The following is a 20444-nucleotide window of genomic DNA, read 5'->3' as shown; positions in this document are numbered from 1 at the left end:
TAAAATACTTTGCACACATTGGGTGTTCAGCCATTCTTAGTTGAATTCTGATGCCTGTATATTTAAATATGAATAGTTATGGGGCACCTGGGTGGCTCAGTTGGTTAAGCATCTGACTCTTGATATTTGGCTCAGGCCATGATCTCAGGTTTGTGGAACCAAGCCCCATGTCAGGCTCCAAGCTGAGCATGGGGCCTGCTTGAGATATTCTCTCTCTCTCTCTCTCTCTCTCTCTCTCTCTTTCTCTTTCTCTGTTGTCCCTCCCTCCCTCTCCCTCTCCCTCTCCCTCTCCCTCTCCCTCTCCCTCCCTCTCCCTCCCTCTCCCTCCCTCTCCCCTCTTCCCCTCCCTCTGCCATCTCCCCCACACGCATGGTCTACCTCTCTTAAATAAATAAATAAATAAATAAATAAATAAATAAATAAATAAATACCAGTAGTTAATTCCTAATAATTAACGTAGCAGAAAGTAGTGTTCAATAACATTACCACTTGAGAGGTTACATTCCATGTAATGAATGTTTCTTGTGATTGAAAACGCTTATTTCAGGTATTTAATAAGATTTAATATGGTCTTTTGGTCTTTTACACTATATGGATGGCATAAATGCTTATTTGCATGACTCAAGTACATAGATGGAAGAAGTAATCTTGTCACTGATTGTGCAGTCACTAAAGTGGATGATTATTACTGATTACCTCCTACTTGTTCTGTTGCATTTTGGATCAAAGGCACAAATTTCATAAAATTAAATGTTCTATGAAGTATTCATAAGTGTATTTTTATGTAGTAATGTAATTTTTAGCAGACATTCATAGCCATTTACTAGATGATGTGCCCTTAAGTATAATGAATCAGAATATGATCCTTATTTTAGTGAGATTTTCAAATTCTTTTCAGCTCTCCCTCATCCTTATTTTTCTCCCTCATTTAAAAACTTCTTTTGAAGAGCCATATTGATTAATTTATTCAACAGCTGTATATTTAACATCTACTACATGCCAGGAACAGAGTTAGGCATTATTAGATTTGGATGTGAACACGATAGATAAGGTCTGTGTTGTCAAAATTAACAGGTAAACAACAAAATGTTTGCCCATTTTCCCAAATTTACTAATTGCCTCCCATGTGCTAGGCATCATTCTGGAAACTGCACATACAGTAGTAAAAAGAGCAAAGTCTATACCCTTTTGTAGTTTGCATTCTAAAGGAGAAATGGGGAAATATGTGGGGAAAGCTACCTTTATGTAGGTTGTTCAAGAAAAGCCTTTGTAAGAAAGTGATGTTTGAGCCAAGATCTGAAGGCTGAGAAGGAACTGAAGTACAAGACTAATTGAGGCAAAACAGCAAAATTGATTATACTGAGAATGAACTCCTGTTTTATGCACATTAGTTTAGTTTTCAAGATGAGAAAGCTAAGGAGTTTATTATTGCTTTCATCTTTTCAATAATTATTAAGTAGGGGCATCAGCTGGGAGGTTTTGTGAGAGGGGATAGAGAACAAAGAGGAACAATCTGAGGAGAGAAAAGTGTGAGAAGAGAGATCATTGTGAAATAATCCCTCCAGAGAGCAAGGAACAGACAAACCAGGGAAGCGCAGTAGGACTTCTGGGCAGTGTCGACGGTCTACTTGTAGGTTTTTTTATCCTGAATTTGAAGTGAAACTAGCATTATGGTTGTGTGGTTTTCTCCAGCTGTAGGCACAGGTGTGAAGAAATGTAAGGTTTAACCAGAGCTGTTTTGTGGTTTTTTGTTTTTTGTTTGTTTTTTTTGTTTTGTTTGTTTTTTACCCTGGGAGACTCATGGTGGAGAAAGAGGAACAAGAGCGTTGAGGGTGTTTGCAAGGAGATCATAATAACTCAAGCTGTAGAATTTATGCCAGGGAAGAAGAAAATGAAGACTGAATACGGTTGATGGCTATAAAGAAAGTGAGAACTCAATGGATTGGTGGTGTGACAGAGGTTGAACATTGTAGTTAGACTAGTGTATTTCATGAGCCAACATTATCACGTAGTATTAATACCTGTTTATTAACAGATGTGTTTCTATGTGTGTGCATACACATACAAGCACAACTGCAGTCAACTTTTGTTTTATATTTAATGTTTATTTATTTTGAGAGAGGGAGGGAGAGAGAGAGAAAGGCAGAGAGAGAGGGAGAGAATCCCAAGAGGCTCCGTGCTGTTAGCACATAGCCTGACGTGGGCTCAAACTCACAAACCATGAGATCATGACCTGAGCCTGAATCACGAGCTGGATGCTTAACTGACCAAGCCACCCAAGTGCCCCTGCAGTCAACTTTTTGTCATTGAAAAAAGTGAGGTTTTGCATAGATAATTGAAAAAATGTGAGGCCCCCAGAAGTTTGGGACCTATTTCTGTTACTTTTTTTTTTTTTTTATAATTTTATACAAATGGTTGAATGTAATATAGGGAGAGTATAGGAGGTTGAAAATACCACTGGGAAGTCAGAAAACCTGAGATCTTATTTCACATTACATATAGCATCACCTTTGTAAAGTCACCTGGATTCATTGGCCATAGTGTCCTAATTATTTCAGCACTGTTCCAGGTTTTGGGCATATCATGATACCTGATAAACATGGGTAAAATGCTATGCAAGTACAGAGGTGGGGCATCAACCCAAATGGGATGGAGAGTGGTCACATTCAGAGGAAATGACATCAAGCCAAGATCTGAAAGATAAGTAAGTGGTGGAATTTAGTAAAGAAACCACAGGCAGAAGTGGAAGGGATTAGTGTATATTAAAATCCTTAAGCAAGAAAAAAAAAATGACCTTAAGGATCCTGAGTGGCCGGTTGGTAGTGACTGAGAGAAGAGTTGAGACATGAGGCTAGAACATTAAGCAAGGACCGACCATATTTTAAAGAACCTGGCAAGTTAATGTTAAAGAAATTTCATGCTAAAAGTAATATGAGGGGACCCATTATTGGGTTTTACATACAGGAGTGGTATAAGACATGATCACTTTAAAGTGTGGGATTTGCCTTGATGATGTTGAATCTTTATCTTTGCGGTTAATTCTAAATTAATTTCATTCACTGTACTAATACCTAAGTATAAAGCAGCACATCAAAGTGATTGAAATATTTTGTTTCTTATTTTAATATGAAAAGAATTAAGAGCAATTAATATGGGACTATATTAAACAGAAATAAAGCCTTGTTTACAAAGCATTATTACTCTTAGTAATCTTTTTGCAAAAAGAATTGAAATTAAAATTTTCTATAATTCTGAGTACATTTGGTTACAGCTGTATATTTTCCATCATATTAGTGAAGTGTTAGATAATTTCCCTTGAGTCTATGTTGCCATTTAATATCGCCAATGAGATGTACCTGAAACTGTACTTTTCCTCTCCAGTGATTTAAACTTGTGAGATGCTTCCATTAACTGGAAAAACAATCATCTTTGATAACTTTCCTGATCCTTCTGATACATGGGAAATCATTGAAACGATCGGCAAAGGAACTTACGGGAAAGTTTTTAAAGTGTTAAATAAGAAAAATGGCCAAAAAGCAGCAGTGAAAATTCTGGATCCGATTCATGTATGTCACATTGCTGTTGTCTTCTCCTCCTCCTCCTCCTCCTTCTTCTTCTCCTAATTAACTTTGTTTTTATTTGTATTAAGCAGTTAAAAATTCTGTAAATATCTTGATTTGTCACAACGTCAGTTACAGTAGAAGAAAATGTAAAAAAAAATCTGTTAGGTTTTTCTTATTTATACGCTTAACATATACAATAAGGACCAAATACAAATAAGTAAATAGATAAATACATGTCTCAACAGCTCAACAGTTAAGTCAGTGTTATTTTAGATTTCAAAAAGTTGTAAGAACACAGACTCGGGTCTAGAGGTAATTCTAAAATGTCATCTTTGCCATATCTCTTTTTCTTCCTATATTTATTTAGGCTTCAGGCAGAATGTCTCTTAAGCTACACCAGAAATATTTTATTTTAAATTATATTTCTTTCAGAGATGGGAAATTTATTTTCAGGTTTGCTGAAATGTTTCCAAAGCAAAAATGGTACTCGCTTATAATCAAGGTGGGTTACCTTGTAAAGAACTGATACTGCACGTGGAGTCCTTATGGCCTTTTAAGTGATGCCCCAGTAGGGTCCTCTTCTGCTGTTTTTGGAATGGCAGTTGTGATAAGGGAAACTTCCAAGCCTTTTTTTTTGGGGGGGGGGCCTTTCAGAGCATGAAGAAACTGATGAGACTTTTTTTTTCCCCCTGAGAATGAGAACTGGCTGTTTTGTAACATTTTCAGCTCCTGGGAAACATGTAGCTCTCCCGGTAGCACGTTGGGTGAGCCACCATGAGCTCGTAATCACATAATCCCCAAACTTCTATTGGGAGCAGTTTCTTTAGTTACTTGACTCTTGCACAGGTGATGGAGTATGACATGACAGAAATGATGTGATGTGTGTGAGAAGGACACGGACTCCTAGTGCTTGTCACAGCCCTTATACTATCAAACTCTAGGACACTGCAAAAGGTCTCTGGGCCTCTATTTGTACATCTTAGGGTTGCTCTTTCTTTTTGGATTGTTTATTTCTACTAAACCCATTATACCTACAGTGTTTCATATTATTTTGAGGAGAGGGGAGGGAGAGTGGGGGTTTATTTTCAGTAAGAAATTAGATACACTGGAGGGGGAAGAAAAAAGAACTATGCCTGGGCTTTACTGATGCTGAATGTTTTCATACTCTCTAATGGACAGTTCTTATAATTTAAACTGAAGGAGGAGAGACACAAATTAAGCTGTACCAAAGTAACTATAACTCTCTCCTCTGGTCTACATAATTATGGTTTAGGGTCATGGTGGTAAGGGAAAGGGCTCTGGCCAGATGTCTGTAACAGTGTCGGTAACCAGTGTCTCTTCTTTTCTTCTACTCCTTAGTGGAGAAGAACAAATGAATTATGAATACAGATAGCCATTATCCTTTTATAATTTACTCATGTTTTGTATACTGTGAACCTTAAAAATCATCTTTTGTCCTATTGCTTTAATGAAATATATATTGATTTTGTGAGATTTGTTCTTTTGCTGCCTTTATTCTTGTCATAGTACATATATGTTTTTCTGAGAATTATTTCCTCTTCATTCATCATGTCAGAAGTCAAATAAAAAAGATTTATAACCGAGAGATTATAATCTTAATAAAATAAATTTAAATGCATCTGAGCATTTTACAGAGTGGCTTTTTTATTAAAAGAGTCTTACTATTATGAATTTTGATAGAGTAAGTGTCTATCCAAGAAAGGGATAAAATGAACGGGATTAGAAGGTCATAGGCATTAGACTTGCAGTCTCATTCTGGATCTTACACTAACCAGCTCTGTGACCAACTTCTCTGAGCTTTAGTTTCTTTTTCTAAAATTAGAGCTCTGGTCTAAAATTCTTTGCAGCTCTGTGATTACATGATTTTGTAAGAAAACAATGTGGATGCTAAGTATTACTATAAAAACAGTAGTAGATGGGTTTCTCTTATTACTACTCTGAGTTGTTTCATGTTTTGTGGTTTTCTAAAAGCATGACTTTAAGTGGTTATCTTGCATTTTTGTTGACAGGATAGCAATGTATTCTACTTCTGGCAAATGGGCCTTTACCTAACTTAAGGCTGTGTGCCATCTTATATATGTAGGAATTTATTGCTTATATGACTAGTTTTTGAAAGCTTCTAAATATCCTATATTTCAAAGAAACAAATGAACCAGCTAAAAGTATTTATTTCAAATCAGTGGCTTCAAAACAGTGGCCACTAAAACAATGTGTGAACACTGCAAAGAGTATCTTTTGGAATCTCCATGTATGTTTCTTTCTAACTACATACAAAAATAGTCTTTTATTTGTCCCTTTGTAACTCAAGGAAATTAACATAATTAGAGATGTATTTGATTAGCAGGAAAATCACAATCTCTCCCCTTAAATAATGGCATCAGAAATTTCAATGCCTACTACTGAGCATAATAAAACCTATTATTATAACCTTGCTTTGACAAAATTAAATTCTCTATTTGGTGGTCTACAATATGTGCCTCTTTGATATAATTCATGTTTTTCTCATGGTTTTCTTTTTTATGACCTTTTGAAACTAGGACATTGATGAAGAGATTGAAGCAGAGTATAACATCTTAAAAACGCTTTCTGACCACCCTAATGTGGTCAGATTCTATGGGATGTACTTTAAGAAGGATAAAATACATGGAGATAAGCTGTGGTTGGTTCTTGAGGTAAGTGTTTCAACATTATTCTATGTGTAGAAATTTGCTGTGTGGTCTTGGAATGACTGAATGTTTGTGTAACATCAATACCATAAAACCATGGTTCCTTTAGTATGTTCCTGACTGGTCATAGACTCAATAGAATGTTGTGCCCCATTCTGGCCCTGTGGCTTTAAGACACAAGAGGAAATTAAAGAAAAGCCCTAAAGGCTATTAAAGACTAAAAGGAGACATCTCCACGATAAAAGACTCAATAAGCAAGAATTATTTTCCTTGTAGAGGAACAAGCTTAAAGGGACTTCATTATAATATTTATTTATTCATCTGCATTTTGCTCGGCTAACACGCGACTGAGGCTCTGTGCCAGGTGCTGGATATAATAGAAAATTAATGTAAGTGAGGCTTCATTAGACAAAAATGGTAAGCTGCGAGGTTTTTTTCTGTCCTCATTGAATACTAATGATATAAACTACAGAACCAGGTATTTACATTTAAGGAGTAAAAACCTTATTAGAAATGGTATTGAATGCTGAATAAGTTGCCAAAGGGAAGCTGTAGAGTCTCCTGAGAGTAGGTTTAGACAATTCTGTCTAATGCGGAAATACTAGAAGGTGCTCTCTTTTTTTTTTTTTTTTTTAATTTTTTTTTTAACGTTTATTTATTTTTGAGACAGAGAGACACAGAGCATGAACGGGGGAGGGGCAGAGAGAGAGGGAGACACAGAATCGGAAGCAGGCTCCAGGCTCTGAGCCATCGGCCCAGAGCCCTACGCGGGGCTCGAACTCACGGACCGTGAGATCGTGACCTGAGCTGAAGTCGGACGCTTAACCGACTGAGCCACCCAGGCGCCCCTAGAAGGTGCTCTCTTAAGGGAACTGCCAGTCCCAGAAGAATGTAGTTTTTCTCATTTTCATTGAATATGACTGAAGTGAGGTAATCATTAATTCTAATAAAATTCATAAGCATTTTTATTTTTTGAACAAAATTTTTAATGTTTATTTATTTTTGATAGAACACAAAGTGGGGGGAGGAGAAGAGAGAGAGGGAGACACAGAATCCGAAGCAGGCTCCAGGCTCCGAGCTGTCAGCACAGAGCCCGACATGGGGCTCGAACCCACAGGCAGTGAGATCATGGCCTGAGCTGAAGTCGGACGCTTAACCGACTAAGCCACCGAGCGCCCCTTCATAAGTGTTTTTAATAGTTGCTTTTATCAAACTCAGGACTGGTAAAACCTTTACTGGATCACTGTAGTAGCGTGCATTTATTGTGTTCATTATGATTTTATTAGCGTTTGATTATTGTATTTCTTTCAGAATGTTCTGTTGGTTTTTCTGCAGACATACGTGTAAATTGTATTGTTTTCATACTTTATATTTTTTCTATTCTTTAAATGATTTTTTAATGATTTGAAATAAATGATCATTGTAAAAAATACTTGAAACTATAAAAATAACATTATGTACGTTAACATTTAAGATATTTCCTTCATCTTTTTGTCTGTGTTTCAAATGATTGGCAATATCATTATTATGAAGTTATCCTACTTTTTTCACTAAATATAATTGCAGATAAACTTAATCATCTTTATCTTTTTCTGAATAAATACATTCATTTGGTTAATAAAAAGCAAGTAGAACCAAAAGACTTATAATCCAGAGCAGTAACAGCGTAGATCCAGTTTGGTGGTGTTAACTTGTCCCGAGCACGTCTGTGCTTTGGATGCATACCTGGAAACGCAGGGCTGAGCTTCTCTTCTCTTTCATTTTCTAATCTGTGTCCTGAATTTTGGCAAGGTATTAATTGTGTTTCTGGAACCCTGCGTCCTCCTGCTCCACAGTGGAGTTCTGCCGAGCATCAGACCTTTCTAATCTCTCTCTCTCTGCCGCTCACCTATGTGGGATCCACTGTTCCCCAAATCGCTTGGCCTCCCCTTTCCAAGTTGACTTTCCTATTTTACATACCATGTAGTAGCGTGTGCTTCATTCTCGTTATCCACTCTACTGATGTCACCAAATCTCATGTCCCTTCAGGTCAGTTTCTCTAGGGAATAAAATCTCCAGTCTCTTGCCTGGATGTGTGTGTATGTGAGGAGTACTCTGGCAGGCTTCTGGATGTTGGTATTTTATATGTGAGATAAGAGGTTGTCAAGTCTTTTGATTCTAATCAAACTTCCAAAGGGTCCCTTGTTTTCTACCCCACCTCTCCCAACTCCTGGGTTAATCTGCTCAGGTGACCACAAAATAGCTCTCGCCTACTGCTTTATTTTGTGGCTTCCTCTGCACTGACAAATTGGTCACCACTGGGCCATCTGCTTTCCATGTTGAAAAATTTTATTGAACTCTCTTGTCTACGGCTCTCCTTTTTTCCATTCTCTTTTTTTGTGTGTGTGTGGTTTATACTTTTTGATTCTATTACTAACATTTTAATGGAGATTCATGAATGAGAGGAAATAAATTTATATGTTTAATCTGCCACTTTAAATTGAATCATAGAGCCTTTCAAAATTGTAAAATAGTATTTTCAGGAACCTTTTCAAAATGTGAAACTGTATTTATTATTTTATAGAAATTTAAAAAATCTAAAAAAAAAATTTTATATTTATTTGTTTTTGAGAGAGCTTGGATGAGGGAGGGGCAGAGAGAGAGGGAGACACAGAATGTGAAGCAGGCTCCAGGCTCTGAACTGTCAGCTCAGAGCCTGATGTGGGGCCTGGACTCACGAACCACGAGATCACAACCTGAGCCGAAGCTGGACACTTAATTGACTGAACCATCCCGGCGCCCTGAAATCAAGAAAATTTGTAAATAACCAGTTGTGTTCTTTAAAAATAGGCAATGTATTATGATTTCAAAATTACTTTTTCTCTATTGAGATTGCTTTATATTTTTAATTAAGTCACATATTAAAACAAAGCAAAACTTTTAGTCCTCTAAACTTTACCTAAGTGATAGAATGTAAATTAGGAACTGAAAACATTTTTCCTTAAATAAATGGAGAATTTTCTAAGTTTACCTCATGTTTGTGTTTGTATATTTGAGATGTAATTCTGTGCAGACCCTTAATGCAGTCTTGAATAAAATTTTGAATCCTTCAAATTTGTATTTATTTAAAAAAAATTTTTTTAATGTTTATTTATATTTGAAAGAGCATGAGTGGCAGAGGGGAAGAGAGGGAGACACAGAACTCATAGCAGGCTATAGGCTCTGCAGTGTCAGCGGGCTCATACCTGTGAACTGTAAGATCATAACCTGAGCCGAAGTCGGACATGTAACTGACTGAGCCACCCACGCGCCCCCTCAAAACATTTTTAATAATGCATCTTTATTTTTTTTCCATATGGAATCATTGGTAGATTAGCATTTGAATGGAAATTCAGATATTCTGCCTACTGTAGGCCTAAATGGGCAAGGGCACAAGATACAGTTCTTTGCCCAGGGTTTAAAAATATTAAATGGGATCGGTCATTGTCTTTTATGCCTATCAAATCTATATTATAATTATATTGTCATTTCTCAGTATTGTCAGTAGGAATTAGGTAAGAGTTGGAGACTCCTGATCACAGTTAAATGTTCTTTTGTGAGAGGAGAGAAGATTGATTAAAAAGGTTTGGAACATCCAGTACAAGTAAAGCAGCTTCCTGATAACAATGAATCAGTAGGAACTTAACAGCTTCTTTGAACTTTCTTCTTGTATTTTATTATCACATGGAGGAATTGGAAATATCCCTAGATGGCTTGAGAAAAAAAAAATACTGGTAGTTTATTAAAATGGTATTTTGGAAGTCTGAATTAATCTGAACTTAGAGTATGAGGGAAAAAATAAAGGAAGAAGTTGGCCAACTGTATATAAGGTAATTGATTTACATATGTAAATTATACTAATCACATATACACATAAGTGGCTAGATGCACAATTACCTGCTTTATAAACATGAATGGTGCAGGTGCTGCTTTAGAGGCACTTTCAGAAAATTGGCTTGTGGCATCAATACTTTATTCTACAAAATGACTGCTAATTATACCTCTTATTGTAAGAAAGCCCAAATAAATTACTTTGCATGAGGATAGGAAAAGAGTGGCCAGAGAGAGAATCTGATATTACCCAGAGTCATGCTAACAGCGCTGGGCTTCTAATGGGAATCTTCATAGGGTATGTTCTGCAGGGGGTGAGCAGTTGGTGACACCCCTCATTATCAGCTGGGCGTGTGGGGAGGTGATTCCAGCGTGGACAAACTCCTTTTCACCATGAAATATCATTTTATTTCTATTTCAATCCAGAGTTCAAATCCTAAGATAAATAATATTAACTCAGATCTTACTGGGTTATTTTCTCTATTCTTTCTTTGTGATTCCTAAATTATTTCGTTTACTTTGATATAATTTTTCTCTTTCCTGTATTTTTCCTTTGTATTTCCCTCTCCTTTTGTTATGAGTTTCTCAGCACGAATAATATACAGGGCCTTGTTCAGGAATTATTTCCTTCTGAATTCTCTGTATGTTCATTTTCAGATGCTAATTGTTGCCCAGATTTAGGAAGAGAGTACTCGTTGCTAGCTCTCTGAAATTCCAGTTGCATATTTGTAATGAAACTATCTAATAAGAGATAGGGTAGGAAGTTTTCTGCTGTGGGAACTGATGCAATGTCTACGGGGATTTTTACTGTCACTTAGTATTTTAGGTTTTCCTAATGATGTAGGCATAAAGGGAGAACTTAATTTTTTTTTTTTTCAACATTTTTAATTTATTTTTGGGACAGAGAGAGACAGAGCATGAACGGGGGAGGGGCAGAGAGAGAGGGAGACACAGAATCGGAAACAGGCTCCAGGCTCCGAGCCATCGGCCCAGAGCCTGACGCGGGGCTTGAACTCACGGACCGCGAGATCGTGACCTGGCTGAAGTCGGACGCTTAACCGACTGCGCCACCCAGGCGCCCCTTTAATTTTTTTTTTTTTTTTTTTTTTCTGCCTTATTTTTAAAGATCATACATATCTTCATTTCTACTTACTGTTACCAATCTTGACTGACCTGCTTAGTTAAATGTGGATACCGCTTTTGGCTTTGTGTTTCCTTTAACTGCTAGAGTCTGTTCTTCAGAGTCGGTAGCCAGGATGGAGGGGGGCCAGCAAAGTGGCAGTTGGTTAGGTTTCTGCATATGCTTATCACTGACCAGGAGACTAAAAAATAAGAGTCAAAACTGAGTTCAAAGTGTCTGGTATTAAGCATTTGCTATTGATGAACACAAAGGGAAAAATTGAGATTTAACTAGAATTTTCCCCTTCTCCATTGGCCAAACAGCCACATTTTAAGGATGTAAGGAATCCAGTCTCCTGTCTTGGGGGCCCTTTGCTTGGTGTGTCCTCTGCCATAGTGGGGTTGAAATTCAGAGTTTGGACATCTTTCTGTTAAGAGACCCTTTCCCTCATAATCCAGTCTTAGCTATAACTGCTTCTTTCATGGTGGCGCTATAGATTGCGTTGTTATTTATCTAAATTGGTCCTGATTTGTTCATTCTTAACAATGACGTCGCTTTCTCACTGTTTGCCAATTACAGTAGTTTTTCTCTTTAAAATTATGTCCCTTTCGGGGCGCCTGGGTGGCACAGTCGGTTAAGCGTCCGACTTCAGCCAGGTCACGATCTCGCGGTCCGTGAGTTCCAGCCCCGCGTCAGGCTCTGGGCTGATGGCTCGGAGCCTGGAGCCTGTTTCCGATTCTGTGTCTCCCTCTTTCTCTGCCCCTCCCCCGTTCATGCTCTGTCTCTCTCTGTCCCAAAAATAAATAAAAAACGTTGAAAAAAAAAATTTTTAAATTATGTCCCTTTCAAGAGATCAAAGACTGGAAATTACAGGTGGTATTTGGAAGCACAAAAATTCAGTGAATAGTCATAAAGTCTCTCAAATGCACATTTCAGGTAATCGAAGTGGTTTTCATAGATATAAATACTACTTTCCTTTCTCATGCATTATTGGGTATTCTGCTTTTATACTTGCATCTCGTAAGACAAAACCTGCCACGAGGAAAGGAAACAGGCTAGAAAATGAGTTCACCATGAACAAATGGTTTTTATTTGCTCGGTTATTAACCCTTTAATGTTACCGTACAGGAGATAAACATGTATGCAGAAGGAGACATGAGGCCACTGCAGGTTTGTGTATGTGGGAGGGGTCAGAGCAAGCAGGAGTGGGAAGCTGGGCTTCTGGGTTGCCCTAATAGCACAGCATTGTTCCTTCCTTCCTTTAGCTGTGCACATTCGCAGTGGAGTAGCAGCCTGACAGGGTGATTCCTTTCATGTTCTTAGGGCTGGAACAGTCCTTCCCAGCTCTCATAGAAAAGGCTGTTATTTGGTGTACTTGCATCAGGACAGACAGCAAATTACCTAAAATGATTTCATTTTATTTTTTATTTAAAGGGCAAGATGGAAAAGCAGTCTAAATGTACTTCTCCATGCTCTTCTAATGCAGGAAATCTATAAATAATATATACAACACTTGTATGTCTTTCTTCTGTAATAGTACTTCAGTGATTGCAAAAGCATCTGCTCTCTGAATAGGATTGAAATTTATAGCATTATTTCAGGGGGAGAATATGAGGTCACCAGAGAGGTTTTGACATTTGGTAAATCAGTATGTTTTTACCATCCACATTAAAATACTTGTTTTCTTTTCTTTTGATTTTTTTTATCAGAGAATTCTTGTTATTAACATTACAAATGTGTTATGGCATTTTTGCAAGACTTTTGAAATCTTTCAGAGTGAAGGCATTGTTTTATATATTGATTCAGTGGTTACATGATTGTATACAAATTGCCAGACAATATCAAACTGCATACTTAAATGAGTCAATTATATTATATGTCAATAATAACCTTGAAAATATTGTTTCTAGTTTACACATTAGAAAAGTAATATGGAAATTTTATGTTAAGACTACACATTAGGAAACATCTATTATTAGGTGATGGTGCCATTCTCATTAATACTTTATCAATGTTTTATTGGAATGCGGAATTTGGTACATTGTTACCTTTTATTGAAATTAAGTCAGACATTCACACTTTGAAGAGGTATTTTCCAGACAGTGTGAAAAGATGGCCTTCTGTCATTTTGTATATGTGTATGTGTGTGTGCATAATTGTACAGAACATAAGTTTCTAAATCCAGTCATTTGTTGATTCCATAGATATTATGTTACTTAAGGCCAGGCCCAAGGTAGAGTGATCCATACTTATTAGTGCCCCTTTCTGTGTTGGTAGGTTTTGGGCATTCAGTAGAGAACCAGAAAAACTCTCATCACGGTGCTTATAGTCTACTGTTGGAGAAGGACAACTTAGAGCTAAATAAACTAATTAACTTAGTATACATTTTTGTTAGCGCCAGGGAGAATATAAATGATACGTCAATAATGAAAGAGAAGACCTTTTATGAAAAGAGAAGTCAAGGCCTATTTGAATTTGTAACATTTTAATCTGTCACCTGAAAAAAAGGGATAATTTTAGTTCTTTTATTTTTTTATTTTTTTTTTTAATTTTAACGTTTATTGATTTTTGAGACAAAGAGAGACAGAGCATGAATGGGGGAGGGTCAGAGAGAGGGAGACACAGAATCTGAAACAGGCTCCAGGTTCTGAGCTGTCAGTACAGGGCCCGACGTGGGGCTCGAACTCACGGACCGCGAGATCATGACCTGAGCCGAAGTTGGACGCTTAACCGACAGAGCCAACCAGGCGCCCCGTTCTTTTATTTTTAATAAAAGAACTAATACTCTCAGGATCAGAATCATCTTCATCTCAAAGCAAAAGCTCTGAGAATGAGGTCTTGGAAATTTTTTTTAACAAGTACTAGAGTGATTCTTATCAAAGGTAAGCTCAGAAAACATTGTCAGAGGTTCTCAAATTTCAGTGTGTATAAAAATAACCCTGGATTTTTGCTTCTGGCCATGGTAGTAACTTGTGTCATCATGTTGTTGAACTATAAATAACTAAAAAGCTGAATAAAATATATTTTTATAGATAAACACTTTTCAAACATTGGAAAAGAGCTTAGGATTGTGACATTGAGAAAGGAAATAAATAAGGGGAACTTGACAGTCACCTCAGCTTTATCCTTGGAGGCAATTTTCAGACCACAAGAAAAAGGAAGGCATTCCCATAAAGGTCATGGTGATCTTGCTGAACTGAAAAGACTGGAAAAGCAGTGGCTGAAATATGCAGAATAAAGATGCTAAGCAGGAAGAAAGCTTCAGAAATATGCTTAAGGGTTTCCTTGAATATTTGATGGAAAACCAAGCTGGATATGTCTGGAGGAAGATTTCAGGAAGTTGGGCAAAGAACCAGGAAAGAATTGCTGAAAAGCTGTAATCTGAACAAACTACCAGAGTTTGTGCAGGTTTGAAAGATGCTTGAGTTCTGACAACCAGAATGGAGAACTTTATTAAACACCTGAGGCATTTAGTAAAGACCCTAGAAAGGTTATTCATTAGAAAAAGAACTAAACTAGCCCTAGAATAAGAGCTACCCTATGCACACCCATAAAAAGTTCAAAAGCAAGGCTTTACAGGTTTAAGTTGGTCCACAAGCACAAATTAACTGTATGCCAGAACAAAATTCAACATTGATTAATGGAAGACCACAGAATCCAGGGATTCAAATATAAAATTAATAATGTCTAGCATCCAGTAAAAAATTATTAGATATGTGAAGAAGCAGGGAAAAGTGATCCATTATCAGAAGAAAAATCAGTCAATAGAGAAATAGACCCAGAAATAACCCAGGTGATGAAATTAGCAAGTAAGAACTTTAAAACAATTACAAATGTGTTCAAGAATTTCAAGGAAAACCTGAACACAGTATTGAAAAACAAAGTGGAAACTAGAAAAGAACTGACTGAATGTAACTTCTAGAACTGAAAAGTACAGTATCAGTAGGGAAAAATATTATATTGAATTTAACAACAGATTAGAAATTAAGTGTGTGGAAGTAAAGATTGGTGAACTTGAAGACAGGGAAATAGACGCTGTCCAGATTGAGCAGGTAGAAAAAAAGGAAAGGGGCAAAAGCCCCTGTGATCTATGGATCACTACATGTATTTCTAACCTACATGTAATTGCAGTCTGAAAACAGGTAGGGTTTGGGGGAGGTAATGGCTAACATCTTTCTGAATTTTGTGAACACTAAATGGCTGCAGATGTAAGAAGCCTGAAATCTGTCTTGTAGGATAAACAACTCACACAAAGATATGCCATAATCAATATGTCAAACACTCATAATGAAAAAATAAACAAAAGCACCAAGAGGAAAAAGTAAACTTACATGTAGGAATCAAAGAGTGGCCACGGACAACCAATGCAGTGGAATGGTATCTTCAAGTGCTCTCAACAATTCTGTGTACAGTGAAAATGTTATTCATAAATGAAGGCAAAATACAGATATTTTCATCAGAGAAAAAGAATTTACCACCAGACACATGCGCTATAAAAAATGTTAGGCTGAAGGTAAATGATTTCAAATGGAAACTCAGACCTACAAAATGAAAAGAAAAATACTGTTAGTGGTAAACATAAGGATAAACAAGAAACTTTTGATTTTATATTTTAAAAATATTTTTAATATTTTAAATAGTATTATTCTAATATTTAAAAAAAGAAATCATGACTTAAAGCCACAATTATAGCTCTATATTTTGGGGGTCTTAGAATATAAAACTAAAATGTATGGTAAAAAATAGCAAAGGGTCCGGAGAGGGAAGATGGAAATATGCCATTTTAAGAGTTTTATGTTACATGTGAAATGGTGTAATATTATTTTAAGGTATACTGTGGTAAATTAAAGATGCATATTGGAAACACTAAAGCAACCACTAAAAATAAAAATGAATAAGTATAGCTAATAAGCCAATAGAGGACAAAATGGAATACTACAAATATTCAAACCAAAGAAAGTAGGGAAATGGGAAAAAAGAGATCAAAAAGCAGATAGAAAAAATAGGAAATAAATAACAAGAAGGTAGACTTAAACCTAACTATAGTTGTAATTACATTAAATGGGAACAGTCTAAACTCTACATTGTAAAGGCAGGAATGGCCCAACTGGATGAAAAGCAAGACCAAATACAAACACACTTTATTATTATTATTGTTATCATTTAATGTTTATTTATTTTTGAGAGAGACAGAGCCTGAGCAGGGGAGGATCAGAGAGAGAAGGAGACACAGAATCTGAAACAGGCTCCAGGCTCTGAGCTGTTAGCACAGAGCCTGACATGAGGCTCAAACCCTCAAACTGTGAGATCATGACCTAAAGCCCAAGTCAGACACTTGACTGAGCCACCCAGGTGTCCCTGCTTCTTTTTTTATGAGTTCTATCTCTTTGTTGATATCCTGTACTTGATGAGACATTGCCATCATACCATTCCTTACTTTTTAAAGCATGATTTCCTTTAATTCTCTGAACATGTTGATAAATCATGCCTTGAAGTCTTTGTCTGCTAAGTTCATCATCTGGGCTCTCTCATGAGCAGTTTCTGTTGCCTGCTCTTTTTCAGGTGTATGAGTGAAATTTTTCTGTTTCTTTGCATATCATAATTTTTTTGGTTGAAAAGTAGACGTTCTAGACTATAGGAATTCTGGATATTGATGAGGGTTGGGGGCTTATTTTTGTTGTTTGCTTGTTTGTGGTGACTTGGCTGAACTATTTTGGGGAAGTTTATCCCCCTTGGTAGGAAACCTCTGATGTTGCCTTGGGCATGTGAAATCACCCTGGGATGGCAGTGGTTTTAACAATGCTTTCTTTCCCAGTCTCTTTCCCTGATCTTTCTATCAAGCAGTCTGTCTCTAATGGTTTAACACTCAGTTAATAGGTTCCACTAATTGCCAGCTGATTCCTCTATTGTTTTCAACAACATCCTGGGGCAAAAATTGCTTCCAGGTCTGATCTAATTAAATTCAGGCCTCTATGCGCAGATGCTTTTTGAGGCTAGTACTTGGGAGGTTTTTCTGACCCTAGGAGAGCTATTCTTAGCTGTTTCTTTCCTTGAATCTCTCTGCTAAGCTAGCTGGTCTGTGGTTACTTTCTTGTTATCATGGGGTTACCAGGCTCCTTGTAATTACTGGAGCCTCCACTGTTTTCAAGAATACCCTTAGGCTTGGTCTTCCCCACTCTTACTCTCAAATAATATAAGGTCCAGCTTTGGCGCTCTCTATTTTTGTGGCCTGCCTCTTTCCCAGGGCAAAATATCTGAGCCACTTGTTGGAGCCGGCAGCATGTCTTGGGCAGTTGCCCACATCATCTTATTTTATAAGCAGAGCTATGGATCAGAAAGGTGGACTCTGGTCTTCTCAGCCAGCTTTACAGCACAAGGCTGGGGAAGGGTAAGATATGCTGGTGGTCTGCCCCCCCTAAGAAGATACTGTAGACCTTGAATGGGAGCTGGCAAGAGAGGACTCTATCTTCTTGGTGATACTCATTCGCCCAGAGTAGAGCTTTTATATCTCTCTGACCTGGTGATAACAGGGTGGCTCAGGTGCCACACAGAATCTTGCTGTTCTTACCAAGATTTAGTTATGTTCTCAGATGTTTCTTCATTTGCTGTATGTCCTTACAACAGTTTCTAAAGACTTTAAATGGTTGTTTATTTTTATAATTTTTATTATAAAACATAATACAGGTATAGTTATTTCATGGGGGAATATAGGTCCACAGAGTTCTTGGGAGGAAAAAAGTCTTATAAAATCTTTAAGAAAGAAATAATGAGTCTTGTTGACTCATCTATAATGCCGGGATTATACTGACAAAAGAAGGCAAAGATGTTACAAGAAAAGAAAACCATAATCTGACATTCCACATGAACATATATGCTAACATCCTTCACAAAATATTAACAAATGCAGTAATATATTAAAAAATGTTAATATATCATGACTAAATGGTACTTGTCCCTGTAATGCAAGTTAACTAAAACTTAATGTGGTTAAACAATAAAATTCTCTGCATCAGAATTCACTCCATTAACAGAACCAAAAGGAAAAAAGTCATGAAAAACCTGTGCCAAAATTCAGTACCTCTTTGTCATAAACACTCCCAGGACACCAGGAATAGATGGAAATTTTACCTAACAAAGTGCGTCTACCCACTTTTTTAAAAAGTGAGCAAAAATTTTAGACTCTTCACCAAAGCGTATATATAAAATATGTTCAATATCTTTAGTAAAATTTAAATTAAAACCACAATCCACACTATAGCACATACCCACAAAATGACAAAATTACAGGCTGATAAAACTGAGTATTGGTGAGATTGTGGGGCACGTTGAACTCTTGCATGTTGCTCAGGCAGTGTGAAATGGTGCAGCTGTTTTGAAAACTGTACAGCAGTTTCTTATAACATTACACATCAACTTACCATATGACCCAAGTTTCGCCTGTAGGCATTCACTAAAGACTAATGTCTATAAAAAGATTCAAACGTGAATGCTGATAGCACTTTCATAAAATGGGCAAAGGAAAAGAGTAGAGTGAGTTTTAGAAGATACAAGTTTCTGCTTTTGTGGCCTCCCAAAGAATATGGTCAGACTAAGCAAATGGCCTTAGAGTATTCCCAGAATAAACAAAAAACAGTTTGAAGTCAGGAAGACTTGCCTGACCAAATATAATTCTTGTTAAAAAGCGATAGTTATTAATATAATGGATATTGTTGCAGCAAAAGCCAGGTAGATGAATGCAATGAATACAGAACCCAGAAACAGACCCATAAAGGGGGAAAAAATTGAAAAATAACAAAAGTCAGAAATGCCAATTTTAGAAATTAGTAGTCTTTTTTAGAAATCTGAGTAAAAATATGCTCTCATAACAGTATAGACAGAATACGTGTAGAAAACATATAAAGGCTGTCTTTGGAAGTTAGTTGTAATGGTCTGTTTATAGAATCTCATCCCTTTTGACTTAGGTTGTTTTTTTAAATATTTGACTATAGCCTGAATTGAATAGAGCATTCATTTTTAGTGTTGCTCCGTTAGTGAATTAGTGTAGCTCTAGTTTGAGAAAGTTATACTTCCATTTTTCTTGATGAAAGGACATTAAGGGCTTCTTACAGCATTGTGTTGCAAAACTATACTTAAAGGTTTCTCAGTCCCCCATTACAAATTCCCATTTTAGTCTATGTTGGCGATTTAAGAATTGCGTAGGCTAAATAGGACATAGTTCATTCACCTGGATGCAATTCTTCTTAAAGGGAAACCTAAGGTCATTTTCTTATGTTTATCTTTAGTGTTTATTTTTTTTAATGTTTGTTTATTTTTGAGGGAGAAAGAGAAGGAGGCAGAGCACTAGCAGGGGAGGGACAGAGTGAGAGGGAGACACCAAATCCAAAGCAGGCTTCAGGCTCTAAGCTGTCAGCCAGCACAAGAGCCTAACGCAGGACTGGAACCTACGGACTACAAGGTTATTACCTGAGCTGAAGTCGGATGCTTAACCGACTCAGCTACCCAGGCACCCCAGGTCATTTTTTCATTTTTAAAGATCTATTGCCTAATAATTTCATCTGCATTTCATTTTATATATTTTAATCCTTCATAATCACTTAAAACAAACATACTTAAGTTTAAAATTTTTTATTTTTGCTTTTCTTTTATAGGAAAGGCATTTTATACTAGTTGAGCACAAGTAAATTTCATCCAAGAGCATATTTGAAATTTCACTGATTCTAAATGAGAGTTTAGGAAATTCATGATGCTGTTTCATTTTGAGCATCTCTAGGAAGAGTTCAACCACAAATTAATCTGTGGCCTATTGACATGTGGCACCTACAGTCTGTTTAATAATTTCCATGTTTGTTGTATTTGCCCTCTTCACCCACTGGACTTTCATTTTAACCTAACTTCTTAAAGTTTCATTCAGAAGACCCTTTTCTATTTTGGAAACTAAAGCACTGTTCCTGCTTCAGGCAGCAGCTAGAGATAAACTTTGCTAGTCCCTGCATGGAACATTTGCAGGAGACATTGGGTAGGGTCCAGAAAGAGAGAATTGTTCACATCCTCAGTTCTTTTCTGTCAAGGTCCACGTGAAGCTTCACCCAGTAATTTCCCCTAACAGCAGACACAACCATAGTCAAGCAGAGCAACTAGCATACATTCAGTGAAGGGGAGGATGTTTGATTTAAAGATATTTCATCATTTATGACTTTTTCTCTCGTTAACCTCCTAAAAAATAAA

At 36.8% G+C, this 20444-nt stretch overlaps 1 protein-coding gene across 7 annotated transcripts in view; it reads left to right on the top strand.

Annotated features, from left to right (window-relative positions):
* Window positions 1-20444, top strand: part of MYO3A (myosin IIIA) — a 254494-nt gene that overhangs the window by 13453 nt on the left and 220597 nt on the right. For all 7 annotated transcript variants that reach the window (XM_058681663.1, XM_058681668.1, XM_058681665.1 and 4 more), the window contains exons 2-3: window positions 3382-3566; window positions 6122-6256. In XM_058681663.1, the coding sequence (XP_058537646.1) occupies window positions 3399-3566; window positions 6122-6256 (303 nt within the window). In that variant the 5' untranslated portion in view covers window positions 3382-3398. The remainder of the gene's footprint in view (window positions 1-3381; window positions 3567-6121; window positions 6257-20444) is intronic.

This window comes from Neofelis nebulosa, chromosome 8, assembly GCF_028018385.1.
Source record: "Neofelis nebulosa isolate mNeoNeb1 chromosome 8, mNeoNeb1.pri, whole genome shotgun sequence".
Lineage (NCBI taxonomy): Eukaryota > Metazoa > Chordata > Mammalia > Carnivora > Felidae > Neofelis > Neofelis nebulosa.
This window is presented reverse-complemented; position numbering and strand designations above follow the sequence as displayed.